Source organism: Crocuta crocuta, unplaced genomic scaffold (assembly GCF_008692635.1).
Source record: "Crocuta crocuta isolate KB4526 unplaced genomic scaffold, BGI_CrCroc_1.0 scaffold216, whole genome shotgun sequence".
Lineage (NCBI taxonomy): Eukaryota > Metazoa > Chordata > Mammalia > Carnivora > Hyaenidae > Crocuta > Crocuta crocuta.
The window spans coordinates 1022918-1043278 of record NW_027531504.1 but is presented as its reverse complement, the minus strand read 5'-3'; the positions used below and the strand labels follow the sequence as shown (position 1 = coordinate 1043278).

Genomic DNA, 20361 nt, shown 5'->3' with positions numbered 1-20361 from the left:
TGTGTATGAAATTAAGATTTTTCTTCAAAACTCCTGTTCTATTTTTCAATTTTATTCAGACAGTAATGGTTAAGAATATGACTTTGGCGCTCAGAGACTTCTGCTAGACTTCCACTTACCAACTGCATATCCTTGCTTTCTTCGTATGCCAAAGGGTCTTAAAACTATGCACTTCAATTATGTCCATGTAGCGTGCACAATGCACTTTACCGTGAAATTCTACATGTAAGGAGCTTTGCGTGGCATTAGGCGCATAGTAAAGGGTGGTGACTGTTTACCGATAATGCTGACAGGGAGGTTTTCTTTTATAATAAAAATACATATTTTTCTTACAAGTCTTCCCTGAAAGGAGAAAAAGAACTCCACGCCCACTCTGTCATCAACTCTCCGCGTCGCAGCCTGCTTCCCAGGAGAGACTGCGACTGCTCAGTCGGCTTTTTCCGCCCACGTGATCCGCCCAGGCTCCTCCCCCCTCCAATATGGCGACGCCCAGGGGCACAAGCCGCACGTGATGGAGTCTGAGCACCTTGGGAATCGGAGCGTACAAGTGTGTGAGCAAGCCTACCTCCGTATCGTCGGTTCTATCCTTTCGACCCTTACCTAGGTCCTCGCGGGCCCCTACGTCTCTGCAGCCATGAAGACAAAGCCCGTTTCCCACAAGACCGAGAACACGTACAGGGTGAGCGAAGGAACTTGGGCCAGGAACTGTGGGTACCTACTGCCTCAGCTTTGGAACTCGGTCTGAGCGGGACCCCGGGTGGCTGAGGTGTTCTGGGCGGAGCGTGAGTCTCTTGCCTAGCAATGGAGAGGGATTTTGCGGGTGTAGTAAACATGGGGTGGTTAAAGACGTCTGAACACCACATTTCGCCCGTGGTTTGTGGGGTCTGGCCTGCCTGGGATTCCCTTTAGTCCAGAGTTAAATTCATTATCACAAACTAATTGCTTAGGAGATGTTCTCCATTGCTCTGGCCAAATTGCAGGGCGGGGGGCGAGCCGGCGGGAGGAGGTGAGTGATTTCCAGCTAATGGCTATGACACCACTTTCAGTTTGTCGTCTGTTTCTTTGTTTTTGTATCAACCGTATGTGTGTATGTGTTTAAAAACACTATTGTTGCATCGACTTAGCCAGATCCCTGTGCTTGTACCGGATTATGAAACCGACAGTAGATCTAGGGAAGCCACATCACCAACTTTCACCTGGATCCACCACAATTTAGCATGAAAATTTTATTTGAAAATTTTATTTTTTTAACTCAAGTTTTGCAAATGCTTTCATGGAAGTATTTAATTATTTTCATATAGTAGTACATGGCGTTTAAGACTATGTCTTTGAGTTTGTTTTTACATTTATCTTTTATGACTCATCAGTGAAGGCTACTTCTAGTTATAAAACACAATTATATGTTTTATGAGTGATTGAAAATACAAGTATGAAATTGCAAAAGAAACATACTGTTATTTGTAATGATAGTACGTGAAAAGTTTAAAGTTATGGAAACTTTAAACTTTATATTTTCACAAGGCAAGTGGAGACATGTAATTATTCTGCAGCACTCAAAACAGATATTCAAGATGTGATAAGTATTGAATGATGACTGTATATTAAATATCTCCCTTTCCGTAGTTTCTTACATTTGCTGAACGATTGGGGAATGTGAATATTGATATTATTCACCGGATTGATAGAACTGCAAGCTATGATGAGGTAAGAGAATCTTTATTAGCTGATCTTCAAGTATTCAGTTGGTTTTTTAGTCTCTTCTCTTAGTAGAAGTAAATTGTTTTTCAAGCCATTCCATAATGAACATGAAATGTGTTATACCTGTGTGATTTTTTACAGTAGCTACAGAAGCTACATATGGCAAATTAGATGTCAGTTAAAGCAAGTTAGAAGTTCAAGGGCTCAGTAGCCATATGTGCTACAATATTAGACAAGTTCAGGTATGGAACATTTCCATCATTGTAGAAAGTTCTATCTGGTGATACTGTGTTAGACAATGGGCTTGATACTTAGGCTTCTGTGGTTCCAGCCTCTCCCTTTTCCATGTACGTTCTGATGGCTCGTGCAGATTCACATTCCTGAAGCTACAGTTTTTAAGAGATTTTGAGAACATCACTTTTCTGGGGCTTAGTTTCCTCCTTTATAAGATGAAAGGAGTTAGACTACATAACTTTTCCCAATTCTAATCATGCTGTAACTCAGTCACACCTCTACCTAAAAATCTTGCTTTTGCTGCATCAAGTCATTACTTCTCTTTTATGCTGTTAAGGTCCTCTATAACATGCCTTTAACTTAGGGGTTCAACTTTAGTTCTTACATAGTTCTTGATTTGGCTCTAGTCAGACTTTGCCCACTGCCTCTTTGGATGCCTTATTCCAATGTGTGAATTCAGTGTGTTAAATGATGTGATTTGGGTAAGCACATAATGCTTTGGCAACTCATACTGAAAAAGCCTAACCTAAATTCCATTGGCTGTAGAGTGGGGTGTCGAAAAAGTAATATAGACAATATGATAGCTGAATTGAGTCTCATTGTATGTATAGGTTTTAGCATGGCAAAAAGAATAGGAAATACTGTTTCATGTTGAGAGAGAAACCTATATAAAGGAACAGAGACTAGAAAATTCATGTGACATTTAAAAAACTGCAAAACATTTGTGTGGTTATAATTGTATGTGTAGTGTTTGTGTGTGTTGATAGTGACTGGAATAGGGGAAGGAGATAGCTGGTGAGAGATAAAGCTGAAGAAATAGTCAAGGAGCATAAAGAACTTTATATGTCAAGCTAAGTTTGGATTTTATCCTGAAGCTACGGGCTGTCATTCTAGGAGTAAGGCAGAGGAGTGAGTGACATGATCAGGTCTCAGTTCTAGATGTCTTTGACTTTAATGTGAAAGTAAGAGCAGGACTGGAGTCAGGATAACCAGTTGTGATTTGGTAGTCATCTAAGTAAAAAATTACAGTAGCAGTAGTCAAGATGGAGAGAAGGGAAGGATTCCAGAGATATTAAAGAAGTAGAATGGAGAGGACTTGTGACCTGCTGGTTATGGAGGGAAGGGGGTTAAAGTTTTTGGATCTAACAACTGGGTGGTTGAGGACATCACTTAATTAAGATAGACTTGTAGGAAGAGAAGCATGGGGTTGATTCCATTTGGGGCTACTTGAATTTGATGTACCTGTGGCCATCCAAATGATGGTGTCCAAAAGCTATGGATCTGGAGGAGTACAGGTGACTTTGGAGGTGAATTATAGACTTAGAATTCAGTATATGGTTTATAGTTTAAGCCACAGGAGAGGTAGATGGTTTAAGAGGTAGAATGTCAGAGAAGACGTTAGTAATAGTAAGAGAAGAGAGCCTAGGATCTGATCATGGGCTGGATGGTCCAGAATGGTCTTAATCACATTTTGACTAGGGCTTGTTAGTCTTAGTTATCTTCATGGCCTTTTACTCTCTGATAAGCTAGACTAGGCTTCTTTTCATGATCGCAGAATTTTTTCAAGAGAGAGAAAGCAGAAGCTATATAGAGCCTCTTAAAGCCTAACTTTGGCAGTTGCAAGATTACTTCTGTTGCACATTATGGGTCAAAGCAGTTCAGAAAACCAGGCTAGATTCAAGGAGTGAGGAAATAGGCTCCTTGTGGTAGGGGCTGTGAGTCACATTGCAAAGGGACAGGACATAGTCTACCACAAAATGGCTGACATGTGCCAGCTGCTATGTTATACTAGGAGTGCCTTCTTCATTTAGGTTTAAACCGCTAGTTGTATTTATTTCTCTTCTGCCTCAAGGGACACAGAACAAAATGTAATGAGATCCTTTTTCTTTCCCTCTCTTCTGCCTATTGATTTTTCTTCATATTTATTTTTTAAAGATTGGTTTGTTCTTTTTTTGAGATTGTAGAAGATTTGGCATGCTGTTTGTGTGTGTACTAATTTGTACTCTCTCATTCCACTCACACACACACACACACACACACACACACACACACACGGTAATTTATTGATTTTACCTTTCAAAGTACAAAGTAATGTAAACTGGGATAATAAGCTAAACAGTATGACAATGTACTAGTGAACTTAGAAAAACTTGTTATCTTACCCCTCCTCCCCCTTATTGTCAAGGAAACTAATATAGACGATTTGTATATATGTATTCTGTACTTTTCTCTCTTACAAATATATGCAAATGTGTGTATTTAAAGAGGTCTTTTTAAAAAAATAATTGATTCCGGGGCGCCTGGGTGGCTCAGTCGGTTAAGCGTCCGGCTTCAGCACAGGTCATGATCTCACAGTTCATGGGTTTAAGCCCCGCATTGGATTCTGTGCTGACAGCTAGCTCAGAGCCTGGAGCCTGCTTCAGATTCTGTGTCTCCCTCTCTCTCTGACCCTCCCCTGCTCATGCTGTCTGTCTGTCTGTCTCTTTCTCTCTCAGAAATAAATAAAACATTAAAAAGAAATCAAAATAATTGATTCCTACCGTATACTTTACTATGTAACTTGCTTTTATCATTTTGGGAATGTATCCTCAACATCCTTCTAATTCAATATAGATACAACTATTCTTAGTAGCCATATAATATACCTTAGTATTTATGGACCATAAGTTACAGCAAGCACTTTCCTATTGTTGGATATTTATGCTATTTTATGTTTTCCACCCACTACAATAAAGTTGAATCTTTATACTGGTATGTTTGTAATTTTATAAAAGTCATCTCCAAAGTGGGAATTCAGAGGTCAGAGGGCATACCTGTTTTGTTTTGTTTTTCATTTTAATGATTGCTGGAGTACTTCCCCAAAAGGTTGTAACTCATATTTCCAAAAGCAGAATGAAAGAATTGTAAGAGTCAGCACATTTTTCTGGGCCTAAAATTGTAGAAAACAGGAAAAAAAATTTTTTCTTAGTGTGACTATTACGTAGGTTTTAAAGAACCATTTGTTGCAACCAAATCAACAAAATAACTGTTTTTATAAATTCTATGCCTGTATTGTACACCTGATTGCTTTTTGAGTATGTTAGTTAACACTTTTAAAAAAAACCCTGCTTTTAAACTCCTGACTGTTATCATTGTCTCAAGGTATCATTATTCTTATTTATTTTGATCATAGTTTTTCTTTGAGTTGCCTCATTAATGGATTGCTTTAATCTTGGCAGGAAGTTGAAACCTACTTTTTTGAGGGTCTGCTGAAATGGAGAGAATTGAACCTTACAGAACACTTTGGTATTTTCTCTTTTGCTTCTATTTTATTCTCCTATCATTTGTACTTTATGTGTTTAAAATAACTGAATAGTGGTATGGTAGAAAAGTAGAACATATTTTCTCTCTCTCTCTTATTTTTCACCCAGGCAAATTTTACAAAGAAGTTATTGACAAGTGCCAGTCCTTCAATCAGTTGGTCTATCATCAAAATGAGATAGTTCAGAGTTTGAAGACTCACCTGCAAATCAAGAACAGTTTTGCTTATCAGCCACTTTTGGAGTAAGTAGCGTGTTGAGAGAAAGCCCAATGACATTTATCTGAATTATAAGAAAGGTTGTGTTTTATACTACATTTGTCTTAGATCTGGTGTTTGTAATTTGGAGACAAGAATTTACTTTTTCTGTTAGATCAGGATATTAGTGCATTGCCAGAAAGCAGAATCTTAGAGTTACCCTCCTTTTGCTTTATACATTTAAGAAAATTCATTTTTCCTTCATGCTACAGGAATGAGCATAACTTGTGAGGAAAAAAAAATGCACCTTTTTGCTCCAGCTGAATTTCTTTGCTGAACTCTTAAAATGTAAAAAATTTTATGCCTTTTTCAAGAAAGTTTGGCAGTTTTAATTAATCCTGTCATCACAGGCAGTCTGCTATCATTTGTGGAATAGATTTGCAGTCTTTTGTCTTTTGCCCTGTATGTCTCAGAATCAGTTACTTTACTTATCTTTAATCCAGTTTGGTTGTACAGTTGGCACGAGATCTGCAGACGGACTTCTATCCACATTTTCAGGATTTTTTTGTGACCATCACTTCAATCCTGGAGACTCAGGACACAGAATTACTAGAATGGGCTTTCACCTCGCTGTCATATCTTTACAAGTACCTATGGAGACTGATGGTGAAGGACATGTCCAATATATACAGGTAACCCTTTTCACTTTCTTATTTGGGTTTGGTTTGATTTTTGTCACTTCTAAATTTTATCTTATGTACAATACAGTGCTTTTTGGTAAATTTATAAAATTATGCAAATATCACCATAATCCAGTTTAGAAACATTTCCATCGTCCCCAAAAGATTTCTTATGTCTGTCTACAAGTCATTCCTGCTTCCCATCTGCATCAGTTTTGAGAGCAAAAGCAATATAAATATGTATTAAATTTTCATGATTGTGTCTTTGAAAACAAGTGTGTACTTGAGGCTCCTAAATAGAACAGTCCTCCTCAGTAAGGAAACACTTTAACATCTGAATTTTGCAAGTTTTTATTTTTGTTCAAGCAGTCTTTATCAGTACTGGAAACCAGGATTGCTCACTCTCACCCTGTATTCAGTTAAAACATGCACACTGCCAATCATGCGTACCTGCTGACATGGCCGCCTGACTCTGAGAGTATTTTTTTGATTGTTTTTTCCTTAAGTTCTGCCTGACTCCAGACTGGCTTTCCAGCTGAGTCTCTAATACGAAGTTGGTTCGCCAGCCAAAGTGGTCCACAGTCTATTCTACCAGTCTGCATTGACCTGATCTTGTCTTACCTCCAGCCATTGAAATCCTGCCTCTCGCCATCAAAGTCAGGCTTGGTTTCCATAACCTCCACAGATATTCTTAGCTGAAAGTGAACGCTTTGTACTCTGAATCCCTCTGGTTTTTTATACATTTAACATTACACAATGTCTGTTATAATTGTTTGTTCATGGTAATGATGTCCTTTACAAACGTCTGAACTCTTCAAGAGTCCAGTCTTAAATGTCTGCATTTACCCAGCCCCTAACATATTTAGTAAGCCCAAAGAGACACTTAGGGAGCATTGTAAGCAAATGTGGATAGGGAAAGAGGATGAATTCCATCGTTACTTTTTGTGTAAGAAAAAGATTGTTTATAATCAGTTTCAGTCTGGAACTTGATGGAACTTTCCATTTGGTGTACTATTTCTGCGTACTTTAATTGCCTCAGGGATATGTAAGATGACTGCCCTTCTCCCAAATATAGGTGTGGCTTTGGGATAGGGCTATAGATTTTGTTTTTGTACCACCCCCCTTCACCCTACCCTTTGTTAAACCACCCTTCCCTCTATCCTGCTTTGAATAATGAATGAGAAAGAAATATTTTTCAAGCCTCCCCTAGTTCTCTGTGGAGCTTTTGGTAAAATGTATTAGAAACCAAGATTACTTCATCAAAACCAGCAAGGTCTTGGGGCAGTATTCAGTAGTGCCCCCGTTATGTGTGGGGTTTGTGTTCTGAGACCCCCCAGTAGACACCCAGAAGCACAGATAGTACTGAACTCTGTGGTTTGTGCTACTTTTTTCCCTATGCCTACATACCTGTGATAAAGCGTAATTTATAAACGCATGGGGATTAATAGCAATAACTAATAATAGAATAACTGTAACAGCATACTGTAACAAGTTGAAAGTACCTTATTGTACTGTACTCACACTTCTTGTGATGATGTGAGATGATAAAAGGCTTATGTGATGAGATGAAGTGAGATGAATGACAAGGTAGACGTCGTGACATTAGTGCTATGCTTCTAGTGAGCTGACAGTGGTCAGTAGGAGGAGCACCTGATCTCAGGCCACAGTTGACCGCGGGTAACTGAGACCATTGAGTGAAACACAAGATAAGGCAGAACCACTGGATAGCTTATTTAGTTTCATGACTTTTCTTTGTTACTTTTATATCTCCTAAGCCAGGATTTCCACTTCTAAATTTATTTGCTGTTGGTATGACATCTTCAACAGCTTGGATATTGTCACATAAGTATTACTAAAATCAAAGTCAGCACATTCCCACTCAAACTATCTCTTCGTTCATTCATATGTTCAGTAAATATGTACTCTGTGTCAGGCCCTATTTGGTTGCCCATTTTCCAACAATGATATTGTATTGTTGGGTATTTCCAAGAAATACCATATTTCTTCTCGTCAACTGAGGTTTGGTGTCTTAGAGTCATTTTTGACCCAGTTGTCTTCAGGGACTCCAAATCCTCTTGATTCTGTTATTCATGTACTAGAATAAGTGAGTATTTATTGAACACTATGTGTTGATACACTTGAAATACAATTGCAAGTAAAACAGTAAAAACCTCTCTTCTTGCAAAGTTTACAGTTTATCAGGGGAACATCTTGGGTGCATTCCTGGCTTGTGTGAGGAACAGCAAGGAATCCTGGGTGGTGGGGCTATGTGTATAAGCAGAGACTCATTAGACAGTGCCACACGGTGTTAATAGGGTCCAGGCCTTGTGGGCACTACAGTGCCCTTACAAGTTCTTTGCTTCCACTGCAGGGACTCTTGAAATGTCTCTTGGGTCCAACTTTTGCCATTTCACTCTACCATCAGCCTCTTTCATGCCCTCGTTTGCCCAAGCTTGCATGACTTGAGCAGATTTCTAGCTGGATGGCCAGCCTCTTCTTTCTTCATTTATTTCATCCTGTATCCTGCTACTAAGTTAGTCTTTCTGAAATATTCATTTCTTATTCAGCCAGTATTTATGAGCACCTGCTATGGGCAAGGAAGTGCTAGTTACTGAGGGTACAGCAAAAATAGAGATAAATTCCATGATTTCTTGTCATTAGGGAGACCAGTTATTCAGTGTGATTATTCAGATAATTATTTAGTTATAGCTACATGGCTGTATGACCTTGAGCAGGTTGCTTGACCTTTCTGTCTCAGTTTCATTATCTGTGGAACCGGGATAACAGTACCCATCCCGTAGAGTTGTGTTGTTTAGAGGAAGTAACAGAGAAAGTGCTTACAGAGATGAAAGCTGAAGTCTAGACTCCTCTGTTTGGTGTTCACAGTGACCAGTTTACCTGAGCAGCTTTGTCTGCAGCAGCCTACCCCAGCCACATCGCCCTTTTTCTTTCACACAGACCACCCTCCTTGTTCCTTGCCTGTGATCATTTCTGCTCGCTCCATCTTTGCTCTTGCTTTTATCTCTAGTCATACACACTACAGCCCCACCTTAATTCTTCCCATCATTCAGGATTCAGCTCTTCGTGGAGTCTTCTCTGTAAGACCTGTACCACCTCTCCTAGGATTTTTCTTGTCTGTGACCTTCTTCTGTCTTGGTAATTGAACAAAGTTTTAAAGCTCCTTCTTTATACTTGAAATGTATTCCTAGGGTGCCTAGGTGGCTCTGTCAGTTAAGCGTCCAACTTCAGCTCAGGTCATGATTTCACAGCTTGTGAGTTCAAGTCCTGCATCGGGCTCTGTGCTAATAGCTCAGATCGTGGAGCCCCACTTTGGATTCTGTGTCTTCCTCTCTCTGTGCCCCTCCTCAGCTCACACTCTGTCTGTCTGTCTCCTTCAAAAATAAATAAATGTTAAAAAAAAAAAAAAAAAAAAAGAAAGTAAAGCAGTGTCTTCCTTGTATACCTAGCACAGTGTTGGACATACAGTTGACATGGAGTGTATATTAAAATGTGATTAAACATCTCTTATTTTCTCGTTTGTAGCATGTATAGTACACTCCTGGCTCATAAAAAGCTACATATAAGAAATTTTGCTGCTGAAAGTTTTACTTTTTTGATGAGAAAGGTCAGTCTGATATCTTATATGTTTATTGCTTATTAAGCCTCAGAAATCTGATGAACAGAAACAGGTATCTTTATAATGTGGTTTTTATACATATGTAAGAAGAAACCTTTTACCATTTTGAGTGTATCTCATCATAAGATTGTCTGCTCACTAATGTGAAATAATTTGAGTAACTTGTTTATTGTTACTTAGGTTTTTTCTGTTTGTGTATATCAGAAGTGCCTTATAATTCAAGTCAGTAAATATATGAATGGTGAGAGTAATAGAAACTTTAATAATAATTTCCTGGAAAGAACTGATCGCATAGTGTCACTTGTGTGTTTTCATAGTAAGTTTTAAAGGGTTACACTGGTATTAATTTCTCTTATAAGTATATGATTTGCTTTCAAAAACAGAATGTTGCCTCATGTAGTTTTTCTTGGCATAGACCTTCATCTTATTTCACCGAATCACTGTTTGTATGTGAAATGAGAAGTGGTATACTATTATTATAGTAGTTTGAAATCATTACAAGTGCCTCTTCCTGATAGAATTTTATCCTAATTACACTTAACTGAACCTGTGGAACAGTAAATAATATGTATTCATTTGGATTTGTTTATTTTGTAAATACAGCTTTCCATTTGCATTTTGTGTTTTAGGTTTCTGATAAAAACTCACTTTTCAATTTAATGTTTCTTGATCTTGACGAACATCCAGAAAAGGCAGAAGGAGTTGGACAGTTGCTCTTTGAAATGTGCAAAGGAGTTAGAAATATGTTTCATTCCTGTACAGGGAAGGTAAATAACTGGAAGATACTTTGTGTGAAAGAGATTGAAAAGAAAATAGATAATGTTTATGTAAATGGTGTGGAGAGAAGATAGCCTAGAATAAATGAAAAGCATTAAATGGAATGGGGCGCCTGGGTGGCTCAGTCGGTTGAACGCCTACTTCAGCTCAGGTCATGATTTCATGGTTTGTGAGTTCGAGCCCCACGTCGGGCTCTATGCTGACAGCTCAAAGCCTGGAGACTGCTTTGCATCCTCTTTCTCCTTCTCTCTCTGCTCCTCCTCCTCTGATGCTCTCTCTCTCTCTCTCAAAAATATAAAAATAAAAATAAAAAACATTAATAAAAAGTACTAAATGGGGAGCATTAGGTCTTTAATAACAGTGCTTACCTAACCTAGACTCTAGGTGATTAGGTATAGTATTTACTTACAAAATCATTGCTATCTTCTCCATCTGTATCCTAGAAGGTAATGTAAACTGATTAATGAATGAGGAGTGGGCAGTTGGATGACAAAATTATCTCCCTAGTTTGGAAATTCCTTTCGGGATGTGTAGTTAACTTAACCACCAAAGCTACCCTATCTTTGATTATTCCAGATCAGATTTTAAGATAGTTTAATCAGAGTGGGGAATAATCAGACTGGGAAATAAAAGTGTAATACTTAAACTTAAGAGTGTACTTGTTTATATTAATATTATTGGATTCCCATAGGCAGTGAAGCTAATTTTTCAAAAGCTAGGACCAGTTACTGAAACAGAAACTCGGCTACCATGGATTTTAGTTGGAGAAACACTGAAAAGCATGGTCAAATCCACTGTGTCCTACATCTACAAGGAACATTTTGGGACACTTTTTGAATGTTTGCAAGTAAGTTTCTAAATTTTAAGGATTTGTTTGTAATAAGCCCAAGAGTTGATTGTTCTTGCTGTTTACCAAACCACTCCTGGAGATTGCATTTTTGTAGCTGTTGTCTTTATACCCTTGTTTACATACTAGGATATTTTCCCCCTCTATCCCCTGGTCTTTGTTTGTTTGTTTTGTGTTATGGATATTTTGACACCTTTAGAGCCAGACTGCCCCTTTTCAAATCTTGGCTTTGTCACTTACTGCTAGCATGACTTGGGAAAGTTACTTAAATCTCTGTTCCAGTGTTTTCACCCGGTGGGACCATGGGACACTAATATTCTCTACCTGATGGTTGCTATCAGGATTGTGAGTAAATACTTACAAAGCACTTTATGACCACGCACTCAAAAAAAGTTAGCTGTTCTTATCCTTAGTGACTCTTGGTAGATGTGTCTTTCTTTCCAAACAAAGGAATGTGAAAATTTGAACTGCTTCAACGAATATTTTCATTATTGGATTAACAGATGAGTTTCATATGTGATAGTTCTTCCTTTCTGTTAAATTCTTTTTTGGCAGGAATCACTCCTGGATCTACATAGTAAAGTAACCACAACTAACTGTGGGGAAAGTTCTGAACAGATAAGAAGGTTGTTAGAAACATATCTGATACTTGTGAAATACGGGAATGGATCAAAGATAACCAAACCTGTCAATGTTTGTGAGGTGAGTTCCCAACTTCATTTGTTTAGAGTCTGTTCATTAAAAGCTATTGCTAAGTGTACATTGTTTTTTCTTTTATTTTACAGGTGTTGTGTCAAACAATACAAATAGCCAATCTTTCCACAACTTGCCGGGAGACCCTCTTGGCTGTAATTTCTGCTTTGATCTTGGGTGAAAATGTTTGCTTGCCAGAGACCTTTATCAAAGAAACCATACAAAAAGTAATTTATTTCAACAAATAGTAATTGAGTACTTAATAAGACGTTTAGCATTGAGTAAGCCTCCTGGGGAATACAAATGAAGCATGGCAAAGGCTCTGCCTTCAGGGAATTTATGATCTTGTTAAGGAGATGTCAGTTGCATGCTGTAATAGAGACAAAACAAAATGAGATAAAGTAAGTGTTTGGCAAATATTCAGCAGACACATAAAGCTTACCATGTGCTGAGTACGGACTAGATATTCCAGGGCTGACAGTATGGTGCCTGCAGTTTTTGATTGTTCAGGAAGTGGGGCCCTGGGAATGAGTTATTATAATCTGTTGAATTAATCTATTGATGTCATATTGAAACATAATTATTAATTCTGCCTAGGGTTGAGGGACAGAGAATGCTTTTCAAAGAATTTTTATTTGGGATAGTCCTTGAAGGTTAAATTGCATCTGCCAGTCGGAGAAGGTTTTAAAATGCCAGGGAACAACACAAGATACATTCAGGAAGTACAAAAATGTGTGCCGACTGGGCACATGTACACAGGAAGTGTGATGTATGTCAGCGAGGCTCTGCTTGGCTTTGAAAAGTTAGGTTTGGTTTTACCCTGCATATAGAGGAAGACCCTGGAAAATTTTTAAGCAGAGTCATGATCTGATGATTTGAGATTTGCATTTTAATGAGTTTAGAAGAGGTTTTGTAGGAAATGGGATTGAAAATAGAACAGTTAGGTTCCTCCTAGCTTCATGCAGTACAGCAGTAAAAAGTATGGAGAAAGATGTAAAACAGTGCTGTTTGCCCTTTCTTGATTCTCTGTAGCAAAGAATTGAGCAGCTCTTATGCAGAGCACTGTGTAATCACTGGAAACCCCAGCAGTGCCTGCTGCCTTCCCAGGGAAAAGGGCTCAGTGCCTGTGTCTCACAGCTAGGGAGGTCCCCGACTCAGCAATCAAGTTCCTTTTGCCTCCGTGACTCTGTTAACTTGTATCAGGCACCCCACCACTTCCTGCTTGCAAGTTGGAGGACCTTGAAAATTTGGGGTGTTCTTTATTTTCAGGAATGGGGAAAGTACTCTCGTATATTTAATGTTTTTGTTTTTTTACCTGTGGTCCACAGATTTTTGAGAGTGGATTTGAAAGACGTCTAATTTTGGATTTTTCTGAAGTTATGTTTGTTATGAAGCAGTTTGAGCAGGTGAGCAACTAATGTTTTGGATTTGTTTTGTTATGGATCTGTCATGATGAAATAATCAAACTTAAGATTCTGTGATTTTTGTTTGAGAGGAATAAAATAAATACTTGATATTAGTCCATATTTTTAAATGCAATTATATTCCAATTTTAGTTTACAAGTAAAACTTTATTCCATATACCAAGGATTTTAAAATGGCATTAGATAACCAACTTCTTTTTAATAATCCTTGAGGAAGTTATAGAAGCATGTGGTAAAATTGAAAAAAGAGTTTAAGGAACTTTTATGTGAATTTGGAGCAATAGAAAAAATAGTTTCTGAAACATTTTGGAGTGCAGGAAGGTTACAAATACACTTTATTGCTACAAAGTAAATACAATACCTGATTTAATGATGTAGAAATCTTTCCTATTAAATCCTGAGTTTATTTTATCCCTTTCCCCCTCCCTTCCATCAAACATTTGCCACCCCTTATAACCGGTCATCCATAGCATGCTTCACGGAAGCCTGTCTTTGTGTTTGTTTTCTGATTTCCCCTTTAGTCATTAATATATTATCATTTGCCTCCAAAATAATAATAATAATAATAATAATAATAATAATAATAAAACCTTTGTACATTTCCTAGCTCTGTTACTTCCTGTCCCGTGAGAGCCCTTTACCTTGCTCTGGTTTTTGTAGCAACCACATTGTTTCCTTCTCCCTTGTGCCCTTTGGTCTTTTTAAACTGATAAGAACAGATACTACACTGGACCTTACCCAAAAGGCCGAGAAGCCATATCTTTGGTCTTTTTATAAACACCTTATTTTTATCAGAGGACTCCTTGTGTATAGTTCAAAAAGTCAAGCAAGGCTAAAAGACAGTCATTTGATTCCACTCACATTTCCCTCACCAGGAGCTGCCACATCTTTTGGGTTTTATCTGTCTTTTGCTGTTACTTCATATTTTCTAATCATTTGAATACACTGCTTTTCCTTAGTTCATTAGTTTTAGTCCTCAGCTGTAGACTTTTCTTCTTATGGTGGATGGATTCTGGTTCTTTTATGCCTCTCATTTTCTCAGTAGAGTTACAGCACTAATTTTGATTGGATTCCTATTCACCATATAATTAATCCTTCCAAACAGGGAGTATTTTATAATTACGTTTCTTTTTTTTTTTTTGTATACCTTTTCATTTTTCCTAAAGTTATAGATTACCTAATTCTAGAAAAACTGGAAATTATTTTCCTTGAATTGCTGGTCAGGGAGTCTGTTTTCCAATGGCATTCTAAAATGCCTTTCAGAGGCACTTGGGTGGCTCAGTCAGTTAAGCGTCCAGCTTTGGCTCAGGTCATGATCTTGTAGTTTGTGGGTTCGAGCCCCACGTCGGGTTCTGTGCTGATAGCTAGCTCAGAGCTTGGAGCCTGTCTTTGGATTCTGTGTCTCCCTCTCTTTCTGTCCATCTCCTGCTCACACTGTCTCTCTCTCTCTCTCTCTCAAAAATAAATAAAACATAAAAATAAATAAATAAATAAATAAAATGACTTTCACTGGTACTGTCAGAAAACTTAGCAGTTTGAGGTTTGTTTGTTTTTCCTTTCCTGGACACACTCCTCCTGGAGCAGTGCAAGTCTGAATGGGTTGCTTTCTCAGCCCTCTGCACAGATGTCATACTAGAACTTCCTTTTGCTTTTCTTCTGTTTCCTGGGTCCCGCATCTTTCTCTTGTTATACTTTACTCTCTTATTTTGATGGTACACATTTTCCAGAGGTTCTTGAGAAAGGGCGAGTAGAAGTAAAATTTTGAGATTTAGTATACTGGAGAATGTCTTTATTCATATTGCTAGTGGGCTTCCTGTAGAATTCTAGATTTTGCCATTTTCCCTCAGTTTTTCAGGCTTTGCTCAAGGTCTTCTAGCTTTCATTGTTTCTGTGAAGAGGTCTGATGCCATTATGATATGTGATCCTATGTTTATGATCTGTTTTTTTTTTTTCTGTGTAAGTGTGAGAATCCTCTCTTCCTTAGGTGTTCTGAAATGTCTATCTGTTAATAAATGTGATTTCCTTTCTTATTTTTAGCTTTTTCTACCGAGCTTTCTCTTATACATTGAAAACTGCTTCTTGATTGATGATGCTGCTGTCAAAGATGAAGCCCTGGCCATTTTGGCCAAGCTCATTCTGAATAAAGCAGCGCCTCCTACTGCTGGCTCGATGGCATTTGAGAAGTACCCTCTGGTTTTCTCACAACAGACAATGGGGTGAGTTCTATGTCTTTATTCTTTGTAATGTTAGTAGGATTACTCATTTTATAACGCATCAAGAATACTGTAAAAATTAAGATCTCTGTATTTTAACTGGAAGATCTCCATGATACATTGTTCTGTGAAAAAAAAACAGATGTAGAACAGTTGTTTAGTATGGTCCCATTTTGCAGAGTTAAAACAGAAAGTATGTATAAGCATCAGAAAAGACACGGAAGGATACACAAACAGGTTAAATTGGTTAACTACAGGAAGATGGAATGTGAAAGAAAGAAATGACTATTGATTTTTTTTAACCTTTTATTTTTTATTTTATTATTTAAAAAAAATTTTTTTAACCTTTATTTATTATTGACAGACAGTGAGAGACAGAGCATGAGCAGGGAAGGGGCAGAGAGAGAGGGAGACACAGAAATTGAAGCAGGCTCCAGGCTCTGAGCTGTCAGCACAGAGCCCAATGCGGGGCTCAAACTCATAAACCGCGAGATCATGACCTGAGCTGAAGTGGGACGCTTAACTGACTGAGACACCCAGGCGCTAACCTTTTATTTTTTAAAATAAGTGTACATTCATGTGCAGTTGAAAGAAATAGCATGGGGCACCTGGGTGGCAAAGTTGGTTAAGTTGGCTAAGTTGATCTTAGCTCAAGTGTTCATCTCAGAATTCTGAGTTCAAGCCCCATGATGGCCTCCATGTTGGGTGTGGAGCCTACTTTAAAAAACAGAAAAGAAAAGAAATAGTACAGAGAGGTTCTCTGTATTCTTCCCTCAGCTTCCTCCAGTGGTAACATCTTGCATAAGTTAACTGAGATGTCACAGCTATAAAATTGACATTTTTCAGATTATATCAGTTTTACAGGCAGTCATCTCTGGCTATGTGTTTATCTGGCTGTATGGTTCAGTTCTGTCACACGTAGATTCATAACCTCTACCAGAGTCCAGATACAGAGCTCTTCCATCAGACCACAAGGTTCTCTTGCCTGACCTTTTAACAGCCCCACTCACCCTGACTCTGCTCTCCATTCCTAACCCCTGGCAACCATTAATCTGTTCCCCATTTTTAGGATTGTGTCATTTCAAGAATATTACAGAAATGGAATTAAAGAGTACAACTTTTGAGATTGTGTTTTGGTCATGCAGTTCCCGTGAGACTCGTCCAAGTGGTGTGTGGCAGTAGCCCATCCCTTTGTTAAATTTCTTGTCATGTGCTTATTGCTGAGTAGCAGCCCGTGGTGTGGATGGATGTGGCATACTCCATTCAGTGATTCACTTGTTGAAAGACATTTAGGTCACTTCTAGTTTGGGGCCGTTATGAATAAAACTGTTATGAAAATTCATGTACGTAACTTTTTGTTGCTCAGATAAATGACCAAAAGTGGAATTGTTGAGTTACATCATAAGTACACATCTCATTTAATGAGAAACTGTCAGTAGTTGTCCAGTGTGATTGTGCCATGTTACATTCCCACCAGCAGTCTGAGTGATCTGGTTTCTTTGCATCCTCTCCAGCATTTGGTATCATCACTATTTTTTATTTTTTGCCAGTCTAATAGGATATGGTGAAATCTCATTATGATTTTAAATTGCATTTCCTTAATGGTTTATGATGTTGACCATCTTTTCATGGGTTTATTTTCTATCTATATATTCTCTTTAGTGGAATATCTGTTACTTTTCTTGGCTCATTTTCTTTTTTGTTTTTTTAAGTTTATTTATTTTTAGCAAGAGCAAGTGCAGGAGCAGGGGAGGGGCAGAAAGAGAGGGTGAGAGAGAACCCCAAGCAGACACTACACTGTCAGTACAGAGCCCAGCACAGGAGTTGATCTCACAAACCTTGAGATCATGACCTGAACTGAAATCAAGAGTCAGACACTTAACCAACTGAGCCACCCAGGTGCCCGTCTTTGGCGCATTTTCTAACTGGATTGTTTGTTTCCTTACTGTTGAGTTTTGAGAATATGTTATATATTCTAGTTAAAGGTTTTATTGTCAGATGAAATGTTTGTACATATATTCTAGTCTGTAGCCTGTCTTTGTTCCCTTAAGATTTTTCGCGGAGCACAGTTTTAGATTTTGATGAGGTTCAATTGACCAACATTCCTTTTATGGGTAATGCTTTTGATGTCAAGTCCAAGAATTCTTTGCCTAGCTCCAAGTCCTAGATATTTTCTCCTACTTCTCTAAAAGTTTCATAGTTTTGTTTTACATTTAAGTTCCTGATCCATTTTGAGTTAATTTTTATATAAGGTATGAGGTTTAGGTCAAGTTTCTTTTTTTGCTTGTGGATGCCCACTATTCTGGCAACATTAGTTGAAAAGGCTATTCTTCCTCATTGAACTGCTTTGCACCTTTGTCAGATCAGTTGGGCATATATGTGTGGCTCTATTTCTGGGTTCTTTATTCTCTTCCATCAACCCATGAATCTCTCCTCTAATACCACACTGTCTTATTGCACTAGCTCTAAAATAAGTCTTTTTAAAAAAAATTTTTGTTTTATGTTTTATTTATTTCTGAGAGAGAGAGAGAGAGACAGCGTGAGCAGGGGAGGGTCAGAGAGAGAGGAAGATACAGAATCTGAAGGAGGCTCCAGGCTCTGAGCTAGCTGTCAGCACAGAGCCCGACATGGGGCTCGAACCCATGAACCGTGAGATCATGACCTGAGCCGAAGTCGGACACTTAACTCACTGAGCCATCCAGGTGCCCCCAAAATAACTCTTAATCTTAAAAAAAAAGTACTCCCATTCTATTCTTTTACAGATTGTTTCAGCTATTCCTTGTCCTTTGCTGTTCTATATAAATTTTAGAAGAATCTTGTCTATGTCTACAAAAAAACTTTGCTGGGATATTGTTTGGAATTGCCTTAAATCTATAGATCAATTTGGGGAGAATCAACATTTCCCTAAGGGTACATAAAACTGTTAACCTTGTTTATGTCAGGAGGACAGTAATAGGAGGAAAGAAGTGACTGTTAACTTTTAGATTATATAACTTTGAATCTTTTGACTTGTTAAAAGAGCCTCAAAAGATTATTTTCATAATTTCATTAAAAATAATGCATACCTTTTAGAAGCATAAAAGGAGGTTTATATAAATACGTGAGAGGATTTTGCTTATATTTTTCAAGTAGTTGTGGGTGTGGTGTATTTATCTCTGGAATTCATGAGACTTGCTGCATTTATGTTTTGCTTTGGGACAGTAGAAATAGATGAACATTTCTTGAGTTTTTGTGAGTACTCAGCTTTGGAGCATCACAGAATCCCTGGAGATGGGTGTCATTGTCCCCATGGTCACACAGCAGAGTGAGTTGATTCTGGATCAGTTTGAGCTTCTGGAGGAACTCTTCTTCTTCACTTGTTGCTCTCCTGCTGATCTTAAAAGTATCTTCTCTCTAGCAAAACATGCTAACAGAATCTTGTTGGTTTTTCAACATACTGGGCTGATTCCTGTCCAGGATCCTCTGCAATAAGTCTTCCCTCTGCCTAGTATGGGTACAGAGCATCAGGCAAGGAGGAAGGCAGAATGGGGGGACTTGAGAGGCAGGCCAGGGTGGGGCCTTGTAGGATGAAGTAGGGAGTATGGATTTTATTGAGCTCATCGGCAGGTGTGACCAAGCGGGAAAATGACTTGGCAAGGAATGACCCACCTTTTCCTCAAGTAGGTCAATGTTTTCTTGTAAGATTTTTGCAGATCGTTGATTCATGGTTACTACTAGAAAAGACTGTATGTCAAGATGCAGTGACTTTCAGCAATTGCCAATGAAATTAAATTATCTACTATAATTTCCAAATATTCAATATCCTGGTAAAAGCGAAACAAGAAAGAGTACAACTTTTCAGTTAATTTTAATAATAACAGGGCACAGGAATAAAAACCTGATATTTCGCTTCTGTTGTGTAACAAGCTAATCCAAACTGGACATGGAGGCTAAATTATCAAAACAAATCTATTTACTTACTGTTTCTATGACTTTTCTTTCAATTAGATTTCTGTCTTTCAAATAGGACTGAGGTATAGTTCATTGGCAACAAGGAAAAGAGGCAAACAAGAATAGTGCCAAAGCAGCAGACACCTAAATCTAAATGTCATGTCAGAAAACATCATCAAGGAAGAATTTATCAGATTAAAGAAGCAGAGCAAGTTACTTGTAAATCATAATCACTTCAGTGCCATTTGCCAAATTCACCACTATGTGCAACATCATTCTACATTTATAAAGTCAGAAAATTCGTGTCAGAAAGGAAGGGGGGAATAGAGGAAGTCCGTTCATTGTAATTATCTCTCTCGTTTTTAAAAGCATATCCATTAGCAGAATGTACAGAAAAGAATGAATCAGAATGATTCAGAAAATTCAGAAATAATACCTAGAACTAGAAGAGACTTGCTTTAAGTTATGAAGTAAATTAAAATAGAGAATAGAAGGGGCACCTGGGTGGCTCAGTTGGTTATGTGTCCAACTCCTGATATTGGTTCAGGTATTAATCTTGTAGTTCGTGAGATCGAGCCCTACATTGGCCGATGTGCTGACAGTGCAGAGCCTACTTGAGATTCTCTCCTTCTCCCTCTGTTCCTTCTCCATACTTTGGCACCCGTGTGCCTGTGCTTGCTCTCTCTCCCTCTCTCTCAAAAAAAAAAAAAAAACTTTAAAAAAGGTCAAAGA

The 20361-nt window shown here is 38.1% G+C and overlaps 1 protein-coding gene and 1 pseudogene across 2 annotated transcripts in view; one reads left to right on the top strand and one right to left on the bottom strand.

The window, feature by feature from the left end:
* The first annotated feature begins 500 nt into the window (after positions 1–500).
* UTP20 (UTP20 small subunit processome component) overlaps positions 501–20361 on the top strand; it is a 105295-nt gene continuing 85434 nt past the window's right edge. For both annotated transcript variants that reach the window (XM_077772282.1, XM_077772281.1), the window contains exons 1-12: positions 501–679; positions 1624–1704; positions 5151–5217; positions 5343–5475; positions 5932–6120; positions 9652–9733; positions 10375–10512; positions 11214–11369; positions 11925–12071; positions 12155–12289; positions 13391–13468; positions 15524–15702. In XM_077772282.1, the coding sequence (XP_077628408.1) occupies positions 635–679; positions 1624–1704; positions 5151–5217; positions 5343–5475; positions 5932–6120; positions 9652–9733; positions 10375–10512; positions 11214–11369; positions 11925–12071; positions 12155–12289; positions 13391–13468; positions 15524–15702 (1430 nt within the window). In that variant the 5' untranslated portion in view covers positions 501–634. The remainder of the gene's footprint in view (positions 680–1623; positions 1705–5150; positions 5218–5342; positions 5476–5931; positions 6121–9651; positions 9734–10374; positions 10513–11213; positions 11370–11924; positions 12072–12154; positions 12290–13390; positions 13469–15523; positions 15703–20361) is intronic.
* On the bottom strand, positions 14038–14244 carry LOC144238486 (U2 spliceosomal RNA; annotated as a pseudogene).